Raw genomic sequence first — 21,988 nt, forward strand, 5'->3', positions numbered from 1 at the left:
TCTGAACAGACCACTCCCTCTGTGATTACCTCGTCAGGTCCACACCCCCCACCATCCCAACCTCCACTCCCGGCACCTTCCCCTGCAACCGCAAGAAATGCAAAACTTGCGCCCACACCTCCTCCCTTACTTCCCTCCAAGGCCCCAAGGGATCCTTCCATATCCGCCACAAATTCACCTGTACCTCCACACACATCATTTACTGCATCCGCTGCACCCAATGTGGCCTCCTCTATATTGGGGAGACAGGCCGTCTACTTGCGGAACGTTTCAGAGAACACCTCTGGGACACTCTCCGCCCTCACCCCCACTCCGGCCTATCACCCTCACCTTATCACCCTCACCTTAACCTCCTTCCACCTATCGCATTTCCAATGCCCTTCCCCCAAGTCCCTCCTCCCTACCTTTTATCTAGCCTGCTTTGCACAATTTCCTCATTCCTGAAGAAGGGCTCATGCCCGAAACGTCGATTTTCCTGCTCCTTGGATGCTGCCTGACCTGCTGCACTTTTCCAGCAACACATTTTCAGCTCTGATCTCCAGCATCTGCAGTCCTCACTTTCTCCCTGGTAGGCAGTGTTTGTAATTTGAGCATTACTCGGTTTAATTACTGTAATTGGTGATGGTTTTAGACTTTATAAAAAAGTTGGGATTTCCTCAGTATGTGATGAGCATCTGGATCATTCAACGATCCTAGACATTTGTACTTGCCCTGAATTATACCTCAGGTTTGAAATAGTTGACAGACATTAAGTCTTTAGTTCTCTGATCCACAGATATCTATCAATCAAACAATGATAACAGCATAATATTCAGTGTTTAAAGGTCGCCTTCTGGTGTTTTATAAAATTATGAGGGGTATAGATAGGGGTAATAGACAAGGTCTTTTCCCTGGGTTGGGAGAGTCCAACACTTGAGGGCATAGGTGCAGGGCGAGAGGGGAAAGATTTAAAAGAGACATAAGGGGCAACTTTTTCAGGCAGAGGGTGGTGCGTGTATGAAATGAGCTGCTAGAGGAAGTGGTGGAGGCTGGTATAATCACGACATTTAAAAGGGTTCCCGATGAAGGGCTTCTGCCCAAAACATCGATTTTCCTGCTGCTCGGATACTGCCTGACCTGCTGTGCTTTTCCTGCACCACACTCTCGACAACATTTAAAAGACATCTGGAAAGGGTAAATGAATAGGACGTGTTTAGAGGGATATGGGCCAAGAGCTGGCAAATGGAAGTAGATTCATTTAGGATATCTGGTCAGCATGGATGATTTGGACCAAAAGGTCTGTTTCTGTGCAGTATATCTCTATGACTGTATGCCCCCAGTAATATCATGGTCAAAGGTTTTAAACATGCGGTACCATAAGCACTGCATATTTCACAAAATATTCTTATTGAAGGCACAAGATGAACTTAAAACTGGATTTGTCCCAAATGAAAGAAAGTAGCAATTAGCAACGTAATGAGATTTCTATCTTAAATCCTATTTGTTGAACCTCCTGGTTGTATGTTCTGAAGTTTCCCCAGAATCTTATAGCCTCCATTTATCCACCTGCTAACCTTCAATAAAACCTGCAAATGGGTATGTGATATTACCCCTTACATCTTCTCTTGTGTAGTCACTTGGCCACATACGACCCGATGTAAGACACTCCCATGCAATACCTGTAGGGCCACGGGGGCCAGTAGCTCCAGTTGATCCTGGTGGTCCTGGAAAGCCACTGGGTCCTGGGGCCCCTGGGTCTCCTTGAAGATTACTTTTATCCATTTCACCATCTGTAATGATTGCACCAGGTGAGCCTACAGATTACCAAACAATAAATAAACCATTAATTAATGGACTCAAAATGTCATGTAAAAGTTTGATATGCATCAACAAATTATTTGTCATTGTAACTTGTGCATGATCATAGAGGCAGTTACCCGAGGATACCAAAAAATTAAAATTTCTGATCCAATCGTAAATGGTCACTCACACCTACTTCAGTGCAGAGGGATCTTGGTGTCTCTGTGCATGTAGGTACAGCAGGTAATAAGGAAGACAAATGGAATTTTTGGCAATTATTCTTAAAGGAATAATGTATTAAGGTAGAGATGTGATGTTGCAGCTGCACAAGGCATTAGTGACTGTGCACTTGGAGTATTGAGTACAGTTTAGGCCCCATCACTCCGAGGAAGGGTGTAGTTGATGGAGCGGGCTCAGGAAGCTGATTGGCCTCATCCTGCTCCTAGTTCTTACATTTTAAGAATCTAAGTCCTGAAGGACAAAGCAGGAGACCCTAGCAGCATTGGCTTCAAATGCTAAAGAAACAAGGGGGTAAAAACAGTACACTTTTTCATGCATTCAATTTGTGCACAATTGTTTCCATTTAAAAGATGGAATTTTGACCAAATGTATCTTTTCAGAGTGCTACCAGATGAGGTGAGTTAGTCACTAGTTGTACATCTGTCCAAATGTGTTTTTCTTTCAGGTCAATAGAGAGGAGTTTTGGGTAGGTGTAAAACCATTAAGCTCCATTCACAATGTATCTGCCAGCTCTCTGGGCAAAGCCATTCCAACAAAATAAAAGTTCCCACAAATTAAGCTGCACAGAGTAGGGGCTCACATATCTGTAAGAACCATCTTGTTTACCATTTAGTTATCAGGTTATCCCTGTCTTCAGTCTGCATCTCAATTCCTGCTCCTTAGCTATCCCTCCTGGTTGACAGTCAGGATTAAATGAGCAGAAATTTCCTCCAACTAAATATTGGGAAAACTGTAGCCAGTACCTTCAGTCCATGTCATAAACTGTTCCAGAACTGCCCTCTGCATTCCTCTCCATGGTCATTCTATGATGCTGAACTAGCCAACCTACATGCCTACCCACTACCACCTCCACATAACACACTTAACACTGAATACCTGCTGAATACTGTTGTTAGCCCTAGACTTGATTGTTCCAATGCTCCCCTATCCTGCTTTGTGGGCTTTATAAACTTGACTTTATCTAAACCTCTGTTGTCTGTACCCTATCATGCAGTAAGTTGTATGCCCCATCAACCCTTTGCTCACTGACTACAATGGCTCTTGGTTAAGCAATGCCTTCATTTTAACACTCTCATCCTTGTCTTCAAATCTCCCAACGGCCTCATTACTCTGTATCTCCGTAACCTCCTCCAGCCCGGAAATCCACCAGGATCTCTAGCACTCCTTCAAATCTGAACTTTTGTCGATTGACATTTTTAAATTTTTTAACTATTGTTGACCATTCCTTCACCGAACTGGTCCCTAATTTTTGGGATTTCATATTTAAATCTCTGCCCTCCTTTAATTCTCTCTCTCTCTCTCTCCTCAAAATGTTCCTTAAAATTTCCCTCATGGGTCTTATGTAGCTCTGTGTCAAATTTTGTTTGTTAGCATGCCTGCAAAGTGCCTTGCATGTTTTATAATATTGTTGAAGGTCATTAAATCGATGCAAATATTGCTGTTTAGTCATTTAGCATAGCTCACCTGGATCACCTGAAAAAGACACAAATCCAGCGACGGTAGGGAACATGGGAATAGAGATCAATAAAAAGTAAGAATTAATTCAAACATCCTGATAATAATATCTAAAGACAATTCATCGATCAGAAATTTCAACATAAATTACAGAATAAAAGTTACAAACATGAGATCCAGATTGCTAAGGAGAAAAGAGGAGAAATGGTGGGAAATTAATTAGTGATAATACATGCTGTTCTATACTTGGAGAGGTTTGGACACAGGAAGACTAGATGTTCTAAATGAAAGCCCATCACTTCTTCATCATGAGGAAAATTTTCCAATATCCATCCTCAAAGAGCAGCTCAACTGTTCACATTAAACCATGGTAAACCAGGGATGAGGTATAAGTTGAAAGATCTAATAAAAGTGAGGCCGGGGGCACAAATTTCAGAATCAAAATGAATTCAAACTATTGTAGTTCTTGAAATACAGAAATTGGAATGGAAAGAAAATTGAAAATTCCAACACTCAGATTAGAAAGGGGTTTAATAATATCCACCGCACGTCTTGCAATTGAAGCCAAGTTCTATCTTAAAACTTGTTCAATGAAAATTTTAAAAATTGTGGCAAGACATCCCAGAGATAAAGCAAGTAGAAATGGGGGAAGGAATGATCACATGGGTCAAGAAATAATATTGGAATTCTACAACAGATAGGACATTTGACAAAAAATTGCAGTATTTGTTGATAATAAACAGTTAAATTTGTTAATGTTCTTGTGGAGTTTGATAATAATTTTGGTTTTCTTTTAAATGACAGCTAATTATTAAAATATTAAGTAAAGTTAAAAATCACAACACCAGGTTATTGTCCAACAGGTTTATTTGGAAGCACTAGCTATCAGAGCGCTGCTCCTTCATCAGGTGGTTGTCAATTAAATCTGTTGGACTATCATCTGGTGTTGTGTGATTTTTAACTTTGTACACCCCAGTCCAACATCGGCATCCCCAAATCTATATTAAATAATGTTGCATACATTAGTATGCATCAAATGTTTCCCAGAACTTCTAATTCAATATTCGTTTATTGGGGTATTTTGTTATTTTGGAGCACTATTACATTTTCTTTTTACAATGTCATGAATCTTCGAGTCACCTGAGTGCCATTTCCTAATTCTGGTTAAAGGGTGGGGTCACATGTCCCTAATACTCCCCCAGTGCAGCTCAAACATCAGTCAGATCACTGTGATACTTCCCTGTGCTGTCAGGAGAGACAGCTCCCTCCCACCACACAATCTACTAACACTCCCTTTCTCTGAGGCAGACATCAGGAATCTAAACTCTGCTGATTTTAAATGAATCCTTCTGACATTATTAAAAAGGAAATTTATTTCTGATGATATAGCAAATACAACAGAGGGAAAATGATTGATTCCCAATTCTATAGGTAATCTGTCATGTAAGCTATTTACTCCAGGTCAATATTCTAACTATTGTATTGGAGAAACTTTATGAGAACTTGTAGTACCTTCAGATTTACATTAGCATTTTCAGATAAGTATTGATTGTAGGAGGAGTTTTATGGAATTACTGTCACGTTATTCTAATAAATTCCTATCACTTGAGAAGGTGATTAAAAGGAAGCTGACCTTGAGATCCTGGTGCACCAACACAGCCACGGTCACCTCGATCACCTGGAAGTCCTGGTGGTCCATCAATCCCAGGGAAACCAGCGAAGCCCTGGTCACCCATTACACCTTCATAATAAACAAGGACAGGGAATGGTGACTGCAAAATTAGAAAACGAGAAATATAGTGCAATAATTTCAATATTTATAAATAATGTTTGAACTGAGAACAGTTGGAGGAGAATTCAGAATCAAGGGTATTCAGTCTTCAAGTGCAGTTGGACAGGATATTTTTAACATTAATTACATTTGCGTCAGGTCAGTGAATGGAATTTGATTCCCATAAGTGAGTGATGCTCGTTGGAGTCCACACCAACCACCGAAAATAGAGATGTTTGATAGCACTGGGAAGATTCATGGTATGCACTGAGTGTGATTATGATTAGATTAGATTCCCTACAGTGTGGAAACAGGCCCTTTGGCCCAACACGTCCACCAACCCACCCAGACCCAATCCATACATTTACCCCTTCACCTAGTACTACAGGCAATTTAGCATGGCCAATTTACCCAACCTGCATGTTTTTGGACTGTGGAAGGAAACTGGAGCACCCAGAGGAAACCCATGCAGACACAGGGAGAATGTGCAGTTGTCTGAGGCAGGAATTGAACCTAGGTCTCTAGTGCTGTGGGGCACCAGTGCTAACCACTGTGCCACCGTGCCGCCCCGGCAGTAAGGAGCGATCCTCATTGCAATCAGGTAACAAGAAATGATTACATAAAGGATGATGTTTGATTATATAGAGTGAAAGAAATAGGAGATGTTCTAAAAGGTATTTGTTACAGCTATGGAGAAAGGCCTGAGCTAATGGAGAATGGCCTGAGTTAGTGGATGAATCACCACTGAAGTAGAAATGGCTAAATAGAAATTTTAATTGCATTTCTTCCTGTCTACACTGTCTATGCCCCACATCATGTTTTACATCTCAATCACATTCCCTCTCAATCTCCTCCGCTCTAAGGAACACAGCCCCAGTCTTGTATGTTGATGTTGCAAGTACCTATGGTTCTGTGGAGAGAAAAAGACTTAAATAATGTCTTATTATAATTGTAATCAATCTCCAGAACCTATCCATCAAAGTAAGAATTGATTATTTGGAAGTTTCTGCTTCTGCAAGTATTTCCATTTTAATGGGATTGAGCTCTGGATATTTTAACACTTGGCATTTCTTATGGGACAATCCAAGACCAACAAATCACTGAAACATCAAACCCGTCCCCTAAATCTCGTGTTTTGAGAATACCTTTTGGACCTGGTGGCCCTGGAAGACCGTGGTGGCCACATGGCCCCTGCTCTCCAGGTGGACCTCGAGCACCAGGTTGACCCGGTCGGCCTGGATCACCTGGATCCCCTGGAAACGGTAAGGAAGGCAGCCCTGGGTCACCGGGGAAACCAGAAGGACCTACAAAAGCAAGGTGAATGAACATACATAAAAGATTAGGAATGTCATCGGAGAATGAAGACAATGTAATCTATATGGATCTCGTGTAATACCTTTAGACAGGATCCACCATGTACATTTGACAAGGCTGGTGCTGTAATCTCATGCTGTCTATTGAAGCAAAATGGTAAAAACAAGGACTGCAGATGCTGGAAACCAGAATTTAGATTAGAGTGGTGCTGGAAAAGCACAGCAGGTCAGGCAGCATCTGAGAAGCAGTTACTGCTCCTCGGATGCTGCCTGAACTGCTGTGCTTTTCCAGCACCACTCTAATCTAAACTACTGAAGCAAAGTTCCATGGGTCTCCCTCTCCTGATCTTACTGTTCTGTCATTGTTCATGCAGAACAGCTATACAGCAACATTAAATGGAGTTGAAAAGGGTGGTGCTGGAAAAGGACAGCTGATCAGGCAGCATCCGAGGAGCAGGAGAGTCAACATTTCGGGCATAAGATCTTCCTCAGGAATGTGGAGGGAATGTGGAGGGGGGAGGGGAGGGGAAGGGGGTTGTGAGATAAATAGGAAGGTGAAGATGGGGCTGGGGGGGGGAAAGATAGCTGGGAAGGTGATAGGTAGATGGAGGTTGGAGGTAATGGAGTCCCATGTGGATATCGAGGGCACATCAAGAGAATCTCTTCAAGAGGAGAAACGGTCAGAGGAGCAAGAATCCGCGTAGGAGTGACAAGGAGGAAGAAAGTGCAGACAGTTTCAACAGGGTGATGCTCAACTTCACCCAGGGGAGTAAGGCAGTGGAGATCTTTGGGAGGAATTTCAGGACAGCAGCTGAAGGGTTGGAAGCAGAAAGACACTGATTTTTAAAATCATTGGCAGAACGACCCAGAGCTTTCACTTGGTTTAGAGTCTGGATTTCACTTGGTTTTAATGATTAGCTTGTCAGTATTTCTGAAATCATGCTATTTTTTAAACTAGCATGAGACAGGGAGAGGGACAGGGAGAGAGACGGAGAGAGACAGAGAGAGACAGAGAGAGAGAGAGACAGAGAGATGGAGAGACAGGGAGAGAGACAGGGAGAGAGACGGAGAGAGACAGAGAGAGAGACAGAGAGATGGAGAGACAGGGAGAGGGACAGAGAGAGAGAGAGAGAGAGAGATGGAGAGACCGAGAGAGAGAGATTTCCTGTCATGGTAATAGGGAATATTTTGCATTGGAAGAGTTTTGCAAGTAGATGGAGGAAACATTGAAAAGCATGAGCTTGCTTTGGGTTGAAGGATCAGGAATTGGATTTCTTTGCTGAGGGAAAAACCTATAGCTTAAAACTCTTAGTTTCAGCTCACAAACATCCTGGTCAAATTTGGATGAATGAAACAGTTTCTCCAAGGGAGAGAAGTTAAGTTAGGAAATAATATTCCTCAGCATTAAGAGTTTTAGATCTAAAGTTCCAGTCCAGAAAGAAGCATTTGGTTCAAAGCTGGAATAGCTGCCTGCCACCAGCTGTGTAGGTTCACCATCGGCAGGAGAGAATCGTGCCCACCCAGGGTTGACACTATAAGCAAGTCCCCGGAGAGGAGGAGGCTGGTACTCGAGCTGGGTGAGTCTGGGGTTTTCAGCAGGAATGGTGGGGAGGCTCCGCCCCCCCATCCATTGCCCACCTCCCTCCACAAGAGGGGGGCAGGGACAAGGTGGGGGTTGGAAGAGGTGTAGAACAGCCTCTGTCTGGGGAGAATTTGATTTGATTAGATTACTTACAGTTTGGAAACAGGCCCTTCGGCCCAACAAGTCCACACTGACCCAGTCAGACCGATTCCCCTAACACTATGGGCAATTTAGCAAGACCAATTCACCTAACCTGCACATTTTTGGACTGTGGATGGAAACCGGAGCACCCGGAGGAAACCCACGCAGACACGGGGAGAATGTGCAAGCTCCACACGGACAGTTGCCTGAGGTGGGAATTGAACCCGGGTCTCTGGCGCTGTGAGGCTGCAGTGCTAACCATTGTGCCACCGTGCCGCCCACAGCAACGGGCCACCCCTCTATCTTACCTGACCCCACTCACCTCACATTCAGCTACACCAGCAGGAGGCAGTTAATTTAACCCCATCAGCTTCCTGACAGGGTACGTTAAAATTTCCCCCTTTCTTCTCGAAGCAGTTGGCTGGATGGTGAGTAAAATTAATATTATACAAATTCATTTAGGAATCTTTATGATTACTGACTTGGCTAAAATTCTCATACCTGGTGGGCCATCAAAACCTGGTGGTCCTTCATCTCCTGGTGGTCCAGTTGACTGAACATCACAAGATGGTCCTCTTTTACCTGGAGGTCCCGGTGGCCCACGTACACCTACATTTTTGACACAGATTTATTGGACTTACTGAGAATAATGACAGTAATTAAAGTCCTTCAATAACCAGTTACATTATTGCTACTGTTCATAGATATTGACAATATATCCATAAGTTATCCAAACTACTACACAATCCTAAATCTTACAAGAGCTACTTATCCACCCAATGGTATTTCTCAATCTTCTCTTCTTCCGATATTTCATACGTAATGTCAGGATCAGTTGATTGAAGTCTAGATTTTTTATTTTGCTAACTGCTTTAATTAGTTGTTCAAGAGTTTAAGGGAATGATTTAATATTGCACAGAGCTGCTGTTCAGTGCTTGAGGAGGCATTTTCTACCACACACTGACAGGCTGCTCAGAAATCTAGGGAGAATCAGCTCTCAATTGCCCACACTCCTTGGTGTGTCATGTTGGGAGTAATAATCGAAGTAAGAATACATAATTGAAAGAACGAAAGATCATCAGAGAAGCAGAGAAGGCACCAGGAAAAGCCAGAGAAAGTGACAGACCATGAGCTAAAGGTCCAATGTGGATAATTCACCAGCCCTGGGATTGTGGCACATGTTTACCTGATTCTTGACCACCATTACAGGCCATCTGCCCAACTCCAATGTTGCAGCATGGAACTGAGTCCTAAATAGACAACCAAGTGGCTTCAAGCTTAGCAAGAGACCCAGATAAGGGTGAGGCCAAAGTGAATTAAAACTAGCCTACACTTTTCAAAGCCAACCTACACCTTTGCAAAGGTCCGCAATATCAGTTCAGTGGGCAGATTAGCATTAGACTTGATAAGAAAACTCTTCTCTGACATAATTGTGAATTACTGCCTTAATATTATCATAAGCCCAGAGGATCACAAGGCTGCTCTCTCATTAGAGACAGAGATGATTGGTGGTGGTTTAACCTGAGGGTCACCATAACTTAGGTGAAGGAAGACTTTGAGAAGGAGAGTCTTTCATGGTAACCTCAACCAGGGTAGGAGTTGAATCCACATTTTGTGTGGATTTAACTTACTGCAGTGAATAGAGAATTCTCCTTACATTTCAAACTGTCTTTAGATAAGTTTAGCCTTAGCATGAAAAATATTCTACCATGCTGGTTTTGCACAAAGTTTGGGGAAGAGGTGTGATGGAAAAAGTCCTGAATGAAGTTGATAAATATATTGTCTCAGTGTGCCATTTTCCCATGGTCACTTAGGGAGGAATTCTAGACAAATTGCTTGTTAAAGCTTTGGATACTATCAATAGCGCAGATCAGAGTAACAAATTCCCAGTAAGTCGAGGAAATCGTGATGAAGGACTTACGCCCGAAATGTCGATTCTCCTGCTCCCCGGATGCTGCCTGACCTGCTGTGTTTTTCTAGCATCACACTCTCGCCTCTGGATCCCCAGCATCTGCAGTCCTCACTCTCTCCTAATTCCCAGTAAGTGACTGCAAATCACCCAATGCAGTTTGCAATGATAGAACTCTCACACAAATAAACAGCACGGGCAAAATTAATTCCATGATTGACTAATTTACAATCAATCATCAACTGATCCATATCTTTAAGAGCTCACCTGGGGGGCCTGGAGGCAGTTCACAAAGACCATAACAGGAAACATCGAGTATTCATGTGATGGAATTAGACAAAGAGAAATGCAAACAAGTAAATTGAGACACAAATTAATACACGGCCACAGATTTCTTTGGTTCTACTACATAACATGAAAATGTGACAATGTACATGAGGCAATGACTGAATTAACAAATATCTATCCCTGTCTCCTCCTGTGCAATGAACAGTGTAAAGTCTAGTCATATTCTCACTGATCAGTGTTAGAATTAATCAATGGGCAATGTTAGAACTGGTGAAATATCTAAATCTCTGATCAAATGGATATTCTAATTGCAGTCTCAGTCTTTGCAATGTATTGACATTTGCATCAACACTTTGCCCAATACAAGCAGCAACCAAAATAGCTCCAATGTGGAAGAAGTTTGAAGTTCTTCTTAAACTGCAAATGGTTTTAAATGTTCAGTTGGGCCACTCAATACAGCAGGTTCTGAAATGTGGCCTTTGCCAGTCTGTACGTTGCTCTATTGCGAGTACAGTGCGGATCAACAGGAGGCCAGAAGAGGAGACCTCACGATCCTTTTATGTTGCTGTAGGTGAAAGTTTGCCTGATCTTGCACATAATTTCAAAAGCACTACAAAGTTTCTAGAGTCAATGCAGGATAGTAATGGGGCACAGAGAAAAACAGCAAAGTGAACACTTTCAGGGAGTGTGGCTAGCGCACACACAGATACAATTTTTCACTCCAGTAATGGAGGCAAAGCATCCATGGAGATTTGCTGTTTATTACAGTAATGGAGCATGTAAGGGAAATGCTTCAGTAGTAACACCTCAAAACTACATCAACCTCCAAAAGCAGAGAATGCCCCAATGTGCCTCCCATGGGGGCAATGTCAATGTGGAGATCATAGGGATCTCACTGTTCTCTCTGCCCACAGTCTGTACGAATCACCCTTCCACTGTGTCCCAGGAACCAGGCAGGGCGGTACCTACACTGTCTCCCCTTAAAGGTTTGTGCTTGCTTACCTTCAGGTCCTTGAGGTCCTTTCCTACCCTCTGGGCACCGACTGGAGCTTCCTGGAGGCCCTGGAGAGCCCTTTTCACCTTTCAGCCCCATTGATCCTGGTGATCCAGGGGACCCTCTTTCACTTGGTCCTTTTTAATTACATAAATATTAACAAATTATGTGACACACTAGAGCTCAAAAATAGAAACTAACCTTGCAGAAGAAACTCAGATCAGTTTGTATCTCTGATAGGAGGAACAGAATTAATCTTTCCAGTCCAATAGGACTTTTTTTTGGAACTATATTTGGTGTCTGTGTTCACAAATTAATGTAAGTGTGATGGGCATTTGTCCTGAAGCAGTGCTGATTTTTATTTATGTCTCAGAGCTAGCATGTAGTTGTGCTGGCTATCTGTGTCAAAGTGATGTGATTTGCAACTGTACGCAGAAACAAAGTATTTCAGTGCAGTTATCTGGAGAGATGGGGCTACACTGCACTTGATGCCTGTCACATATTGAGTAAGATTAAGCCTCACCTGGAGGTCCAGGAGATCCTTTCTGTCCTGGCAAACCATTGAGACCATGTAGACCAGGTGCTCCAGGTTGACCTAGAGTGAAAGGATATTGTTTCCTGTAACTTAATTCACTTTTAAAGTAGCAGCCAAGATAGATTTAAGAACCTTCTCAAAATCTATATTCCCAGTTTAAAAGAGTTCTATCTCATATAAAGATCACTCCCTAGTTGGGAAAATCTATTGTTAAAAAGTGTGGCGCTTTTCATCAGCTTAAGCCTGAAACATCAACTCTCCTGCTCCTCGGATGCTGCCTGACCTGCTGTGCTTTTACAGCCCCGCACTTTATTGACTTTGATCTCCAGCATCTGCCGTCCTCACTTTCTCCTGGGAAAGTCTATTTGCTACGAAAGGATTTGTGGTAGAATCAGATCAGAAGGTCCAGCCTGCCCCATCTCAGTGTCAGGAGCAGCTCACTCCATCTTTTCTCCTATTTGCTGAGCAGCAAGGGGAGTTTCTCACTAGGCAGCAGCACCTTTACTTGTCCAACTCACCTCATCAACAACCAGCTTCCTTTCTTACTAAACACACCAAACAAGCTTGACATCGAGAATTCTCGATATAGAAGTCAGAGTGGGTACCTGGTGATTTCACTGATTGCTGTGAAACATCGTCACTTTGCTCAGGAACAAACAGCATCTCAGGGCATGGTGCTGGGTAATGAGCCAGGACAGGTGTCAGATCTCGCAGTGGGAGAACACTTTGGTGACAGTGACCACAACTGCCTCACATTTACCATAGCCTTGGAGAGGGAAAGGAGCAGTTACCGAGGGAAGATAGTTAACTGGGGAAAAGGTAATTATGACACTATCAGGCAGGAGTTGGGAAGTACAGACTGGGAGCAATTGTTCCACAGAAAGGGCACAGCAGACATGTGGAGACTGTTTAAGGGGCAGTTGTTGTGAGTGATGCACAGATTTGTTCCTCTGAGACAGGTAAGAAGGGACCTTGGATGATGAGAACAGAGGAGCTTCTCGTCAAAAGGAAGAAGGCAGCTTACGTAAGGTGGAGGAAGCAAGGATCTAGCACAGCTTTAGAGGATTACAGGCTTGCTAGAAAGGACCTCAGAAATGGTCTGAGGAGAGCCAGGAGGGGGCACAAAAAAGGCTTGGCAGGAAGGATTAGGGAGAACCCAAAGGCATTTTACTCATACGTGAGGAATAAGAGAATGATCAGGGAGAAGGTAGGGCCGATCAGGGATAGTGGAGGGAACATGTGCGTGGAGTCTGAGCAGATAGGGGAAGCCCTAAATGAGTTTTTTGCTTTGGTTTTCACTAACAAGGAAAGGGACCTTGTTGTGAATGAGAAATTTGAGGAACTGGGATACAGTCTTGATCAGATCAAGATTGAGGAAGTTAATGTGCTGGAAATTTTGGCAAACATTAAGATCGCTAAGTCCCCAGGACCAGACCAGATTTATCCCAGGCTGCTCCGGGAAGCGAGAAAGGAAGTTGCTAAGCCGCTGCCGAGGATATTTGCCTCCTCACTCTCCACGGGAGTCATACCAGAGGATTGGAGGGAGGCAAATGTTGTTCCTCTTTTCAAGAAGGGTAATAGAGAAATCCCTGGCAATTACAGACCAGTGATACTTAGCTCTGTGGTCAGCAAGGTTTTGAGAAGAATTCTGAGGGATAAGATTTATGACTATTTGGAAAAGCATTGTGTGATTAAAGGCAGTCAGCAGGCTTTGTGAGGGGCAGGTCATGCCTCACAAATTTTATTGAGGTCTTTGAAGAGGTGACGAGACAGGTCGACAAAGGTCGAGCAGTGGATGTAGTGTATATGGACATCAGCAAGGCATTTGATAAGGTTCTCCATGGTAGGCTCATTCATAAAGTCAGGAAGTATGGGATACAGGGAGATTTGGCGATCTGGATTCAGAATTGGCTGGCTGACAGAAGGCAGAGAGTGGTTGTAGATGGAAAGTATTCTGCCTGGAGGTCAGTGTTGAGTGGGGTCCCACAGGGCTCTGTTTTAGATTAGATTAGATTACTTTAGATTACTTTACAGTGTGGAAACAGGCCCTTCGGCCCAACAAGTCCACACCGACCCGCCGAAGCGCAACCCACCCATACCCCTACATTTACCCCTTACCTAACACTACGGACAATTTAACATGGCCAATTCACCTGACCTGCACATCTTTGGACTGTGGGAGGAAACCGGAGCACCCGGAGGAAACCCACGCAGATACGGGGAGAATGTGCAAACTCCACACAGTCAGTCGCCTGAGGCGGGAATTGAACCCGGGTCTCTGGCGCTGCGAGGCAGCAGTGCTAACCACTGTGCCACCGTGCCGCCCTCTGTTCTTGGGCCTCTGCTCTTTGTAGTTTTTATAAATGACGTGGATGAGGAGGTTGAGGGGTGGGTTAGTAAATTTGCGGGTGACACAAAGGTTGGAGGTGCTGTTCATAGTATAGAGGATTACTGCAGGCTGCAGCGCGACATAGACAGGATGCAGAGCTGGGCTCAGAGATGGCAGATGGAGTTCAACCTGGATAAATGCAAGTGATGCATTTTGGAAGGTCGAACTTGAATGCTGAATATAGGATTAAAGATAAGATTCTTGGCAGTGTGGAGGAACAGAGGGATCTGGGTGGGCAAGTACATAGATTCCTCAAAGTTGCCACCCAAGTGGATAGGGTTGTTACGAAAGCATATGGTGTTTTGGCTTTCATTAACAGGGGGATCGAGTTTAAGAGCCGCGAGGTTTTGATGCAGCTCTACAAGTCCCTGGTTAGACCACACTTGGAATATTGTGTCCACTTCTGGTCACCCTACTACAGGAAAGATACGAGGCTTTGGAGAGGGTGCAAAGAAGGTTTACCAGGATGCTGCCTGGACTGGAGAGCTTGTCTTACGAAGAGATTAGATTAGATTACTTACAGTGTGGAAACAGGCCCTTCGGCCCAACAAGTCCACACCGCCCCACCGAAGCGCAACCCACCCACGCCCCCACATTCACCCCTTACCTAACACTATGGGCAATTTAGCATGGCCAATTCACCTGACCTGCACATCTTTGGACTGTGGGAGGAAACCGGAGCACCCGGAGGAAACCCACGCAGACACGGGGAGAACGTGCAAACTCCACACAGTCAGTCGCCTGAGGCGGGTATTGAACCCGGGTCTCTGGCGCTGTGAAGCAGCAGTGCTAACCACTGTGCCACTGTGCCACCCATAGGTTGACTAAGCTCGTATCTTTCTCTGTGGAGAGAAGGAGAAAGAGAGGAGACCTGATCGAGGTGTACAAAATAATGAGAGGACTAGATAGCGTCAATAGCCAGAGACTTTTCCCCAGGGCAGGATTGACTGGCATGACGGGTCATCATTTTAAGATATTAGGAGGAAGGTATAAAGGAGACGTCAGAGGTAGGTTCTTTACGCAGAGAGTTGTGAATGCATGGAATGTGTTGCCAGCTGTGGTGGTGGAAGCAGAGTCATTGGGGACATTTAAGTGACTGCTGGACATGCACATGGAGAGCAGTGAATTGAGGGGTGCGTAGGTTAAGTTATTTTAATTTTAGATTAGGAATAATCCTCGACACAACATCGTGGGCGGATGGGCCTGTTCTGTGCTGTACTTTTCTATGTTCTCTGTTCTATTTAGGAAGAACAGACTTGCATTGCATTGCACACTGGCCACTGGCATTGACAGGCTGCTTTGGGGACACTGTGTGCACAGGGACCCCATCCCCAGCTCACGGATTAGTCTGCTGTTCACTTGCTCTCAAAGTTTCTATTTTTAGCAGTGACTGGAATGTCTGTGCCATCTCTGCCTTGCCTTGTCTTACTGCACTCAGTAACTTTCGAGCCACCCAAATGCCAGGCAATGACCATCTCCAATAAGAAACAACCTAACCACTGCCCCTCAACATTCAATGGTGTTACCATCACTGAATACCCCCACTATCAACATCCTGGGGCTTACCATTGACCAGAAACTCAACTGGACTCACAACATGAATAAAGTGGCTGCAAGGGCAGGTCAGAGGCTGGGAATACTGCAGCTCCTGACTCCCCAGAGCCTGAAATGGAATACATTCCACTTGCCCTGGATGGGTGCAGCCCCAATGACATGTAACTTGACACCATCCAGGACAAAGCAGCCCATTTTATTGGCACCGGATCCACAAACATCCACTCCTTCCACCACCGACACTCAGTAGCAGCAGTGTGCACTAGCTACATGACGCACTGCAGAAATTCATCAAAGATCCTCAGACAGCACCTTCTAAACCCACAACCACATCCATCTAAATGTCAAGAGTAGCAAATGTATGGGTACACCACCCTACAAGTTCCCTTCCAAGCCACTCACCATCTTAATTTAGAAAAATATCGCTGTTCCTTCAGTGTCACTGGGACAAAAATCCCAGAATCCCCTCCCTAAGGGTCTACCCACAGCAGGTGGACTGCAGCAGTTCAAGAAGGCAGCTCACAAACATCATCCACGATGAAAGCCTGGAGGAGTGAGCACTGAGCTGCAGTCACAGGTACCCATTCTGACTTTCATGTTGGCAACTAGAAACAACAAATGCTGGAGATCACAGCGGGTCAGACAGCATCCATGGAAAGACAGCAAGCTAATATTTTGAGTCTAGATGACTCTTCATCAGAGCTCCATGGATGCTGCCTGACCAGCTGTGATCTACAGTTTTTCTCAGTACAGATTCAGTCTCTGTACTGGGTGGCACGGTGGCACAGTGGTTAGCACTGCTGCCTCACAGCGCCTGAGACCCGGGTTCAATTCCCACCTCAGGCGACTGACTGTGTGGAGTTTGCACGTTCTCCCCGTGTCTGCGTGGGTTTCCTCCGGGTGCTCCGGTTTCCTCCCACAGTCACAAAGATGTGCAGGTCAGGTGAATTGACCATGCTAAATTGCCCGTAGTGTTAGGTGAGGGGTAAATGTAGGGGTATGGGTGAGTTGCGCTTCGGCGGGGCGCAACCCATACATTCCCCTGTTTCCACACTGTAATCTAATCTAAAACTTGCTCCTGTATCATCAGTGTCTAGTTTTTCTCTGCTATCTGGGAGAATAGCAAACCATCTATCATTTGGGAAAGATTAGGTACAAATACAATGTAAATCAATGACAGGAGATTCTCACTGCTCACTACCAACATTCTGTATCATTGTTCAAACCTTGGATTGAATTAATTTTCCCAATCTTACCATATTTTCACAGCTGACTCACCATTACACAGGTCGTTTAGGGGCTGGGAGAATTTCACCCATAGTTTCCTGCCTTCTGTATCCCTCCTTTCTCCAATAAAAGTATGTCATTTCTACTTATTCAATGGATCCAATCAGTCACAATGTCAGCTGTCTCTTCCTTTTGGAACTTGAGCTGCAGGCCATTGGCTCCCAGGAATTTGTAATTTTTTGTCCCATTAGTTCTCCAGTTATTTTTCTCAAACAATTACTTTTAGTTCCTCTCTTCCCTTTGACTTTTCACTCTCTAATATTCTTCGGATACCCGATGTGTCTTACATCGTTGTAACTGATACAAGATACTTGTTCAAACCCTCTTATTTATTTCTGCATTATTAGTTAACTGGTCTCACTCTTGAAGGGATCAATGGTCACTTTGGCTACTCTTTTCCTTTTCGACATTTATAGAACCTTTCACTTTTTTTCACTTCTTGTTAGTTTTTACTGATTTTACTGACATAACGCAATTGTACTTTCGTTTTAAGTCATGGTTTCTTGGTTTCGAAAACATCAATCTTCTGGACTGTGACTAATCTTTGCACTCTTTCTTTCAATTTGATGCCTTCATTAACTTTCTTAGTAAGCCACAGATGGTAAGGATCTGTGTTCAAATCTTTCACTCTCTGTTGAGAGTTATGAAATGTCTCCTCAAAAAACTGCCTTTGCTTCTCTATCATCTTACTTTCTAATCTATCTCCCCAGTCAGTTTTTGCTAACGCTGTCTTCACACCATTTTAATTGTGTTAATTTAGATTTATAACTCTAGTTTAAGACTGATATTGCTCAGTCTCAAAGTGAATGGTGGAAGTGGCACTGGAGAGGGAAGAACACTTGGTTGTAACTTGATACCATTGATATCATGTAGTTCAGTCTGTTTGAAGCAGAAATAAATGGAGACTCCAACTGAGAGACCAGATGCAGTAAAACAGAAGTGGTACACGTATGCCCTAATCTTATGAGATAAGCTCCAGGGTATGACCAGTGTAGTGTTAACTGTGAATCTCTTCAGTTTGTTTTGGTTTGAACACTAATCTTTCAGATTCTTACCACTGCCCCCAACCCCAGTCTCCCAAATACTCATGAATGAAATCGTCACTATCAGGGGTCTCAGGGCTGAGTTCTATCCTCATTATTTACCTTTGGGACCAGGTGGGCCAGGCGGTCTCGCAGATCCTGGTTGTCCTTGGATTCCAGGCAATCCTGTTGGCCCTGGGTTTCCTGGATCTCCGGGAGGTCCTTGGTATCCTGATGGGATTAATCAATGGAATCAGTATGGCACAAACTGATCACATTTCCAATCGGAATTCATCTTTAACTCACGTCTTACACTGTGAAATAATCACATGTCCACTGCTACTGACCCCTTTAGCCCTGTACATCACAACTTTAAAGAAAGTAAACTGATTATTTGTTGAATTCAAAGGAAATGTGCTTCCTCCATGCACATTAGCTCACTCAAGATCATGGAATCACCTTCTCACAGCAGACTGGGGTGAGGAGGGAGCTACACCACGTGGGCTGCAGTAATTTAGGAAGACAGCTCCCCATCCACCACTGCAAGACGAGAGATGCTGTCCTTGCCAGTGACAACCACATAAAAACAACAATCTCACTAGTTTCTAAAAGATTGTCTCATTTAACACTTACAGAAAAGTGTGGGGCAGATGGGTTGTAAACTCCTTTGGTTCTTTACCTAATTGCGTCTTCTTATCCCTTACCCTGCCTGCCATGCTGACCTCCATCTAACATACCCATTACCAGCAGCTCCTGGCTATTCTTCTAAAGTTAATACCTGGGAAACCTGGAGTACCCAGATCACCACCGACCCCTTTGCACCCAGGGGCACCCGGCCTTCCATCGATACCAGGAGAACCAGTTTCACCTGGGAAACCATCGACACCTAGAAGCAGGAGAAATGAAAACCATTACTTACACAGCCACGCGGGAGTGCAGCTGGTGATATCGGTATGTTTACTGGGTAGGGGTTGATTTATTGTCTGCATTATTGCTCAATGTATATTCATAAGATCAAAACAAACAAATCAGGAATGTAGAACATCCGAAACAACTAGAATAAGAACTGGAAATGTTGCACGTAACAACTGGTCCACCAGTATGTGGCTGCTTTGCCCCCGAAATGTTAATCAGCCAATACTAAATATTGTTGCCATTTCCAGAATTAACATCATTTTTCTTTGTATTTATTAAGTAACAGATTCAGTAAATAAATGCTCAATTGTTTTATAGATATGTACTCATTTCCCATGGTATTTATCAATGATATTGCTCTGAAACAAGGTACTGAAATAACTCAAAAATCACTGAGTTAGAATTCAGTTTTGAAATTAGTTGTCAGACCAATCTCTGTGAGCAGTAGAAAGTCACCATGAAACCTTCTGTAAAATCCCAATCCTCCACCAATTTGCCACATTTAACTGTGGGAGTCCTAACTGTGCATGACCTCCAATCCATCATTGCACGCTTGACTTAATCTGTCCGGCCAATTAGGGATGGATAATAAATACATTGCAATGTTTCTCACATCACAAAACACACTTTTCTTTAAATACTGTTGGGTGGTATTTAATCTTGGTAATGGGGCCTTGCAAGGAGCAGAATCCCATGTCACCTGTCCTGTTCTTTTTTAAAGAGAGGTTTTAAGAGAGAAGTGATGAGCTATCTACTAAAAATAAAACAGCAAACAGCTTGTGAGGCCTTGTCTTTTTTGTAATAAGTTGGAACAATAGAAGCAGCCTCAATGGGTGTGGCCAGCTCTCACAGACCAGGATTTCTAATTTTTTTTAGCTTTGAGCTTGAAGCATTTGTTGTTGGAGGTTGAACAGGGGAGAGGCTGCTGGAGGCTTGAACAACTGGAAGCTATCTTCTCCCTCTCTGGGTTATAGCTAGAAGTTGGGTTTCTCTTGGCTCCTGACTTCCCTGGGAGACAAACCTATTTTTCTGAATTTGACTTTTAGTCAAGGGATGTGTGTATGGGATGTTACTCTTGTTATAGTTAATGAGTAATAGTTACGCTATCTGTTATTCTGTTAAGTTTTCTAATAGAGTTCAGTTATTCTAAGTTCTTTTTTCGTTGGTTGTATTTTAACTAGTGCTTAACTAAATTGTGTTTTGTTAAACATAGAGTAGTTTGACAAATTGAATTGCATCTGGAACAAAGCACATTATATTTGCCTTTAAAATAAGAAAACGTTAGGGTGTAGGCTACCCTCTCCAAATGTTTTAAGGGGTCTGGTCTGGTCTAGAACAACACCTCTGATATGGAAAGCCCACAGGAAGTAACCATCCATTAGGTAGTTATCTCGTCAACACTGGGCTTTCTCCGTGGATTGGGAGCCAAGGAGGTAGAAATCCTCTCTAGGAGGGCTGCTGGCTAATCAGTAACTAGCAACTCTCAACAATGCCAGCCTATCAGCGCCATCGGGAGCAGTGGCTGTTGTCAGAGGTCAAAGATCAATGAGGGACTGAGACCGTAACAGTGAGGACGGGGTAAGGATCCTCTTGAGGGTTGCTGACTGGGGGTGTAGAGGAGGGGATCGAAATAAACATGTGGGTGTCGTTCTCAAACAGGCTGCTTAGTGGGCGGCACGGTGGCACAGTGGTTAGCACTGCTGCCTCACAGCGCCAGAGACCCGGGTTCAATTCCCGCCTCCGGCGACTGACTGTGTGGAGTTTGCACGTTCTCCCCATGTCTGCGTGGGTTTCCTCCGGGTGCTCCGGTTTCCTCCCACAATCCAAAGATGTGCAGGTCAGGTGAATTGGCCATGCTAAATTGCCCGTAGTGTTAGGTAAGGGGTAAATGTAGGGGTATGGGTGGGTTGCGCTTCGGCGGGTCGGTGTGGACTTGTTGGGCCGAAGGGCCTGTTTCCACACTGTAAGTAATCTAATCTAATCTAATCCCAGCCCTTCCCGAGGCTGGAACCCTCGATCAGGAAGGGAGCACCTTTGAATGTGAAGCCCAGCCTGGAATTCAGCGAGGAAACCTGTCCAAGTTTGTTTTGCCAGCTGCCCATGTGGCGACTCACCTGGCCCCTGCTGGAGGAATACCTGGGGGCAGCAGAATAAGGGCTTTAGGTGGGCATTTATTTCTCACTTCAGGCCTCAATCAGTGTCCACGTGGTAAGGCAATCCACAAGCCCCTCCTCCAGGACTGAATCAGGGCAGAGGGGAGGCAATGGTGTAATGGTATTGGCATAAGATGAGTAATCGAGGACCCATTTTAATGTTCTGGGGAGCAATGGTTCAAGTCTCACCGTAGCAGAAATCTGAAGTTAATAAAAAGCTAGCCCAGTGGTGACTATCATTTATCACTAAAAACCCACTTGGAGAGGGATGGAATCTGCCATCCTTACCTGGTCTGGCCGACATGGGACACCAGACTCACAGCAATGGGGTTGACTGTCAACAATTTGGGATGGCCTAGCCAGAGACACCTGCATCTTGTGTGCAATTTTTAAAAAATGCAGCCATGACACACCCATCCACCTGGCTGTGTATACACACTCCACCCCCCTCCCCCTGGGCCCGGGGAGGGGCTGCAAAGCCAAACACTGCCTGACACCTCCTTCTGAAGATTTTTATATTCTTCATCACTTCTTCACTCCTCAATTGGCACCTTATTGAAAGCTTTCTGTAAATGCATTTATGTTAAAGTTGTATCTGCTTCACCAATTTTTCACATTAAAGAGACCCTTCTGATTTTCTCATTACAAAGTATTTCACATC

The 21,988-nt window shown here is 44.1% G+C and overlaps 1 protein-coding gene across 1 annotated transcript in view; it reads right to left on the reverse strand.

The window, feature by feature from the left end:
- LOC122555674 (uncharacterized) overlaps positions 1 to 21,988 on the reverse strand; it is a 260,338-nt gene that overhangs the window by 22,767 nt on the left and 215,583 nt on the right. The window contains exons 36-43 of the mRNA XM_087993923.1: positions 19,038 to 19,145; positions 18,383 to 18,490; positions 11,996 to 12,067; positions 11,481 to 11,609; positions 8,760 to 8,890; positions 6,391 to 6,549; positions 5,108 to 5,246; positions 1,659 to 1,793 (exon numbers count right to left, since the gene is read on the reverse strand). Of these exons, the coding sequence (XP_087850049.1) occupies positions 1,659 to 1,793; positions 5,108 to 5,246; positions 6,391 to 6,549; positions 8,760 to 8,890; positions 11,481 to 11,609; positions 11,996 to 12,067; positions 18,383 to 18,490; positions 19,038 to 19,145 (981 nt within the window). The remainder of the gene's footprint in view (positions 1 to 1,658; positions 1,794 to 5,107; positions 5,247 to 6,390; positions 6,550 to 8,759; positions 8,891 to 11,480; positions 11,610 to 11,995; positions 12,068 to 18,382; positions 18,491 to 19,037; positions 19,146 to 21,988) is intronic.

This window comes from Chiloscyllium plagiosum, unplaced genomic scaffold (assembly GCF_037043375.1).
Source record: "Chiloscyllium plagiosum isolate Xiang-an unplaced genomic scaffold, Cpla_swu_hap1 HiC_scaffold_13, whole genome shotgun sequence".
Taxonomy (NCBI): Eukaryota; Metazoa; Chordata; class Chondrichthyes; order Orectolobiformes; family Hemiscylliidae; genus Chiloscyllium; species Chiloscyllium plagiosum.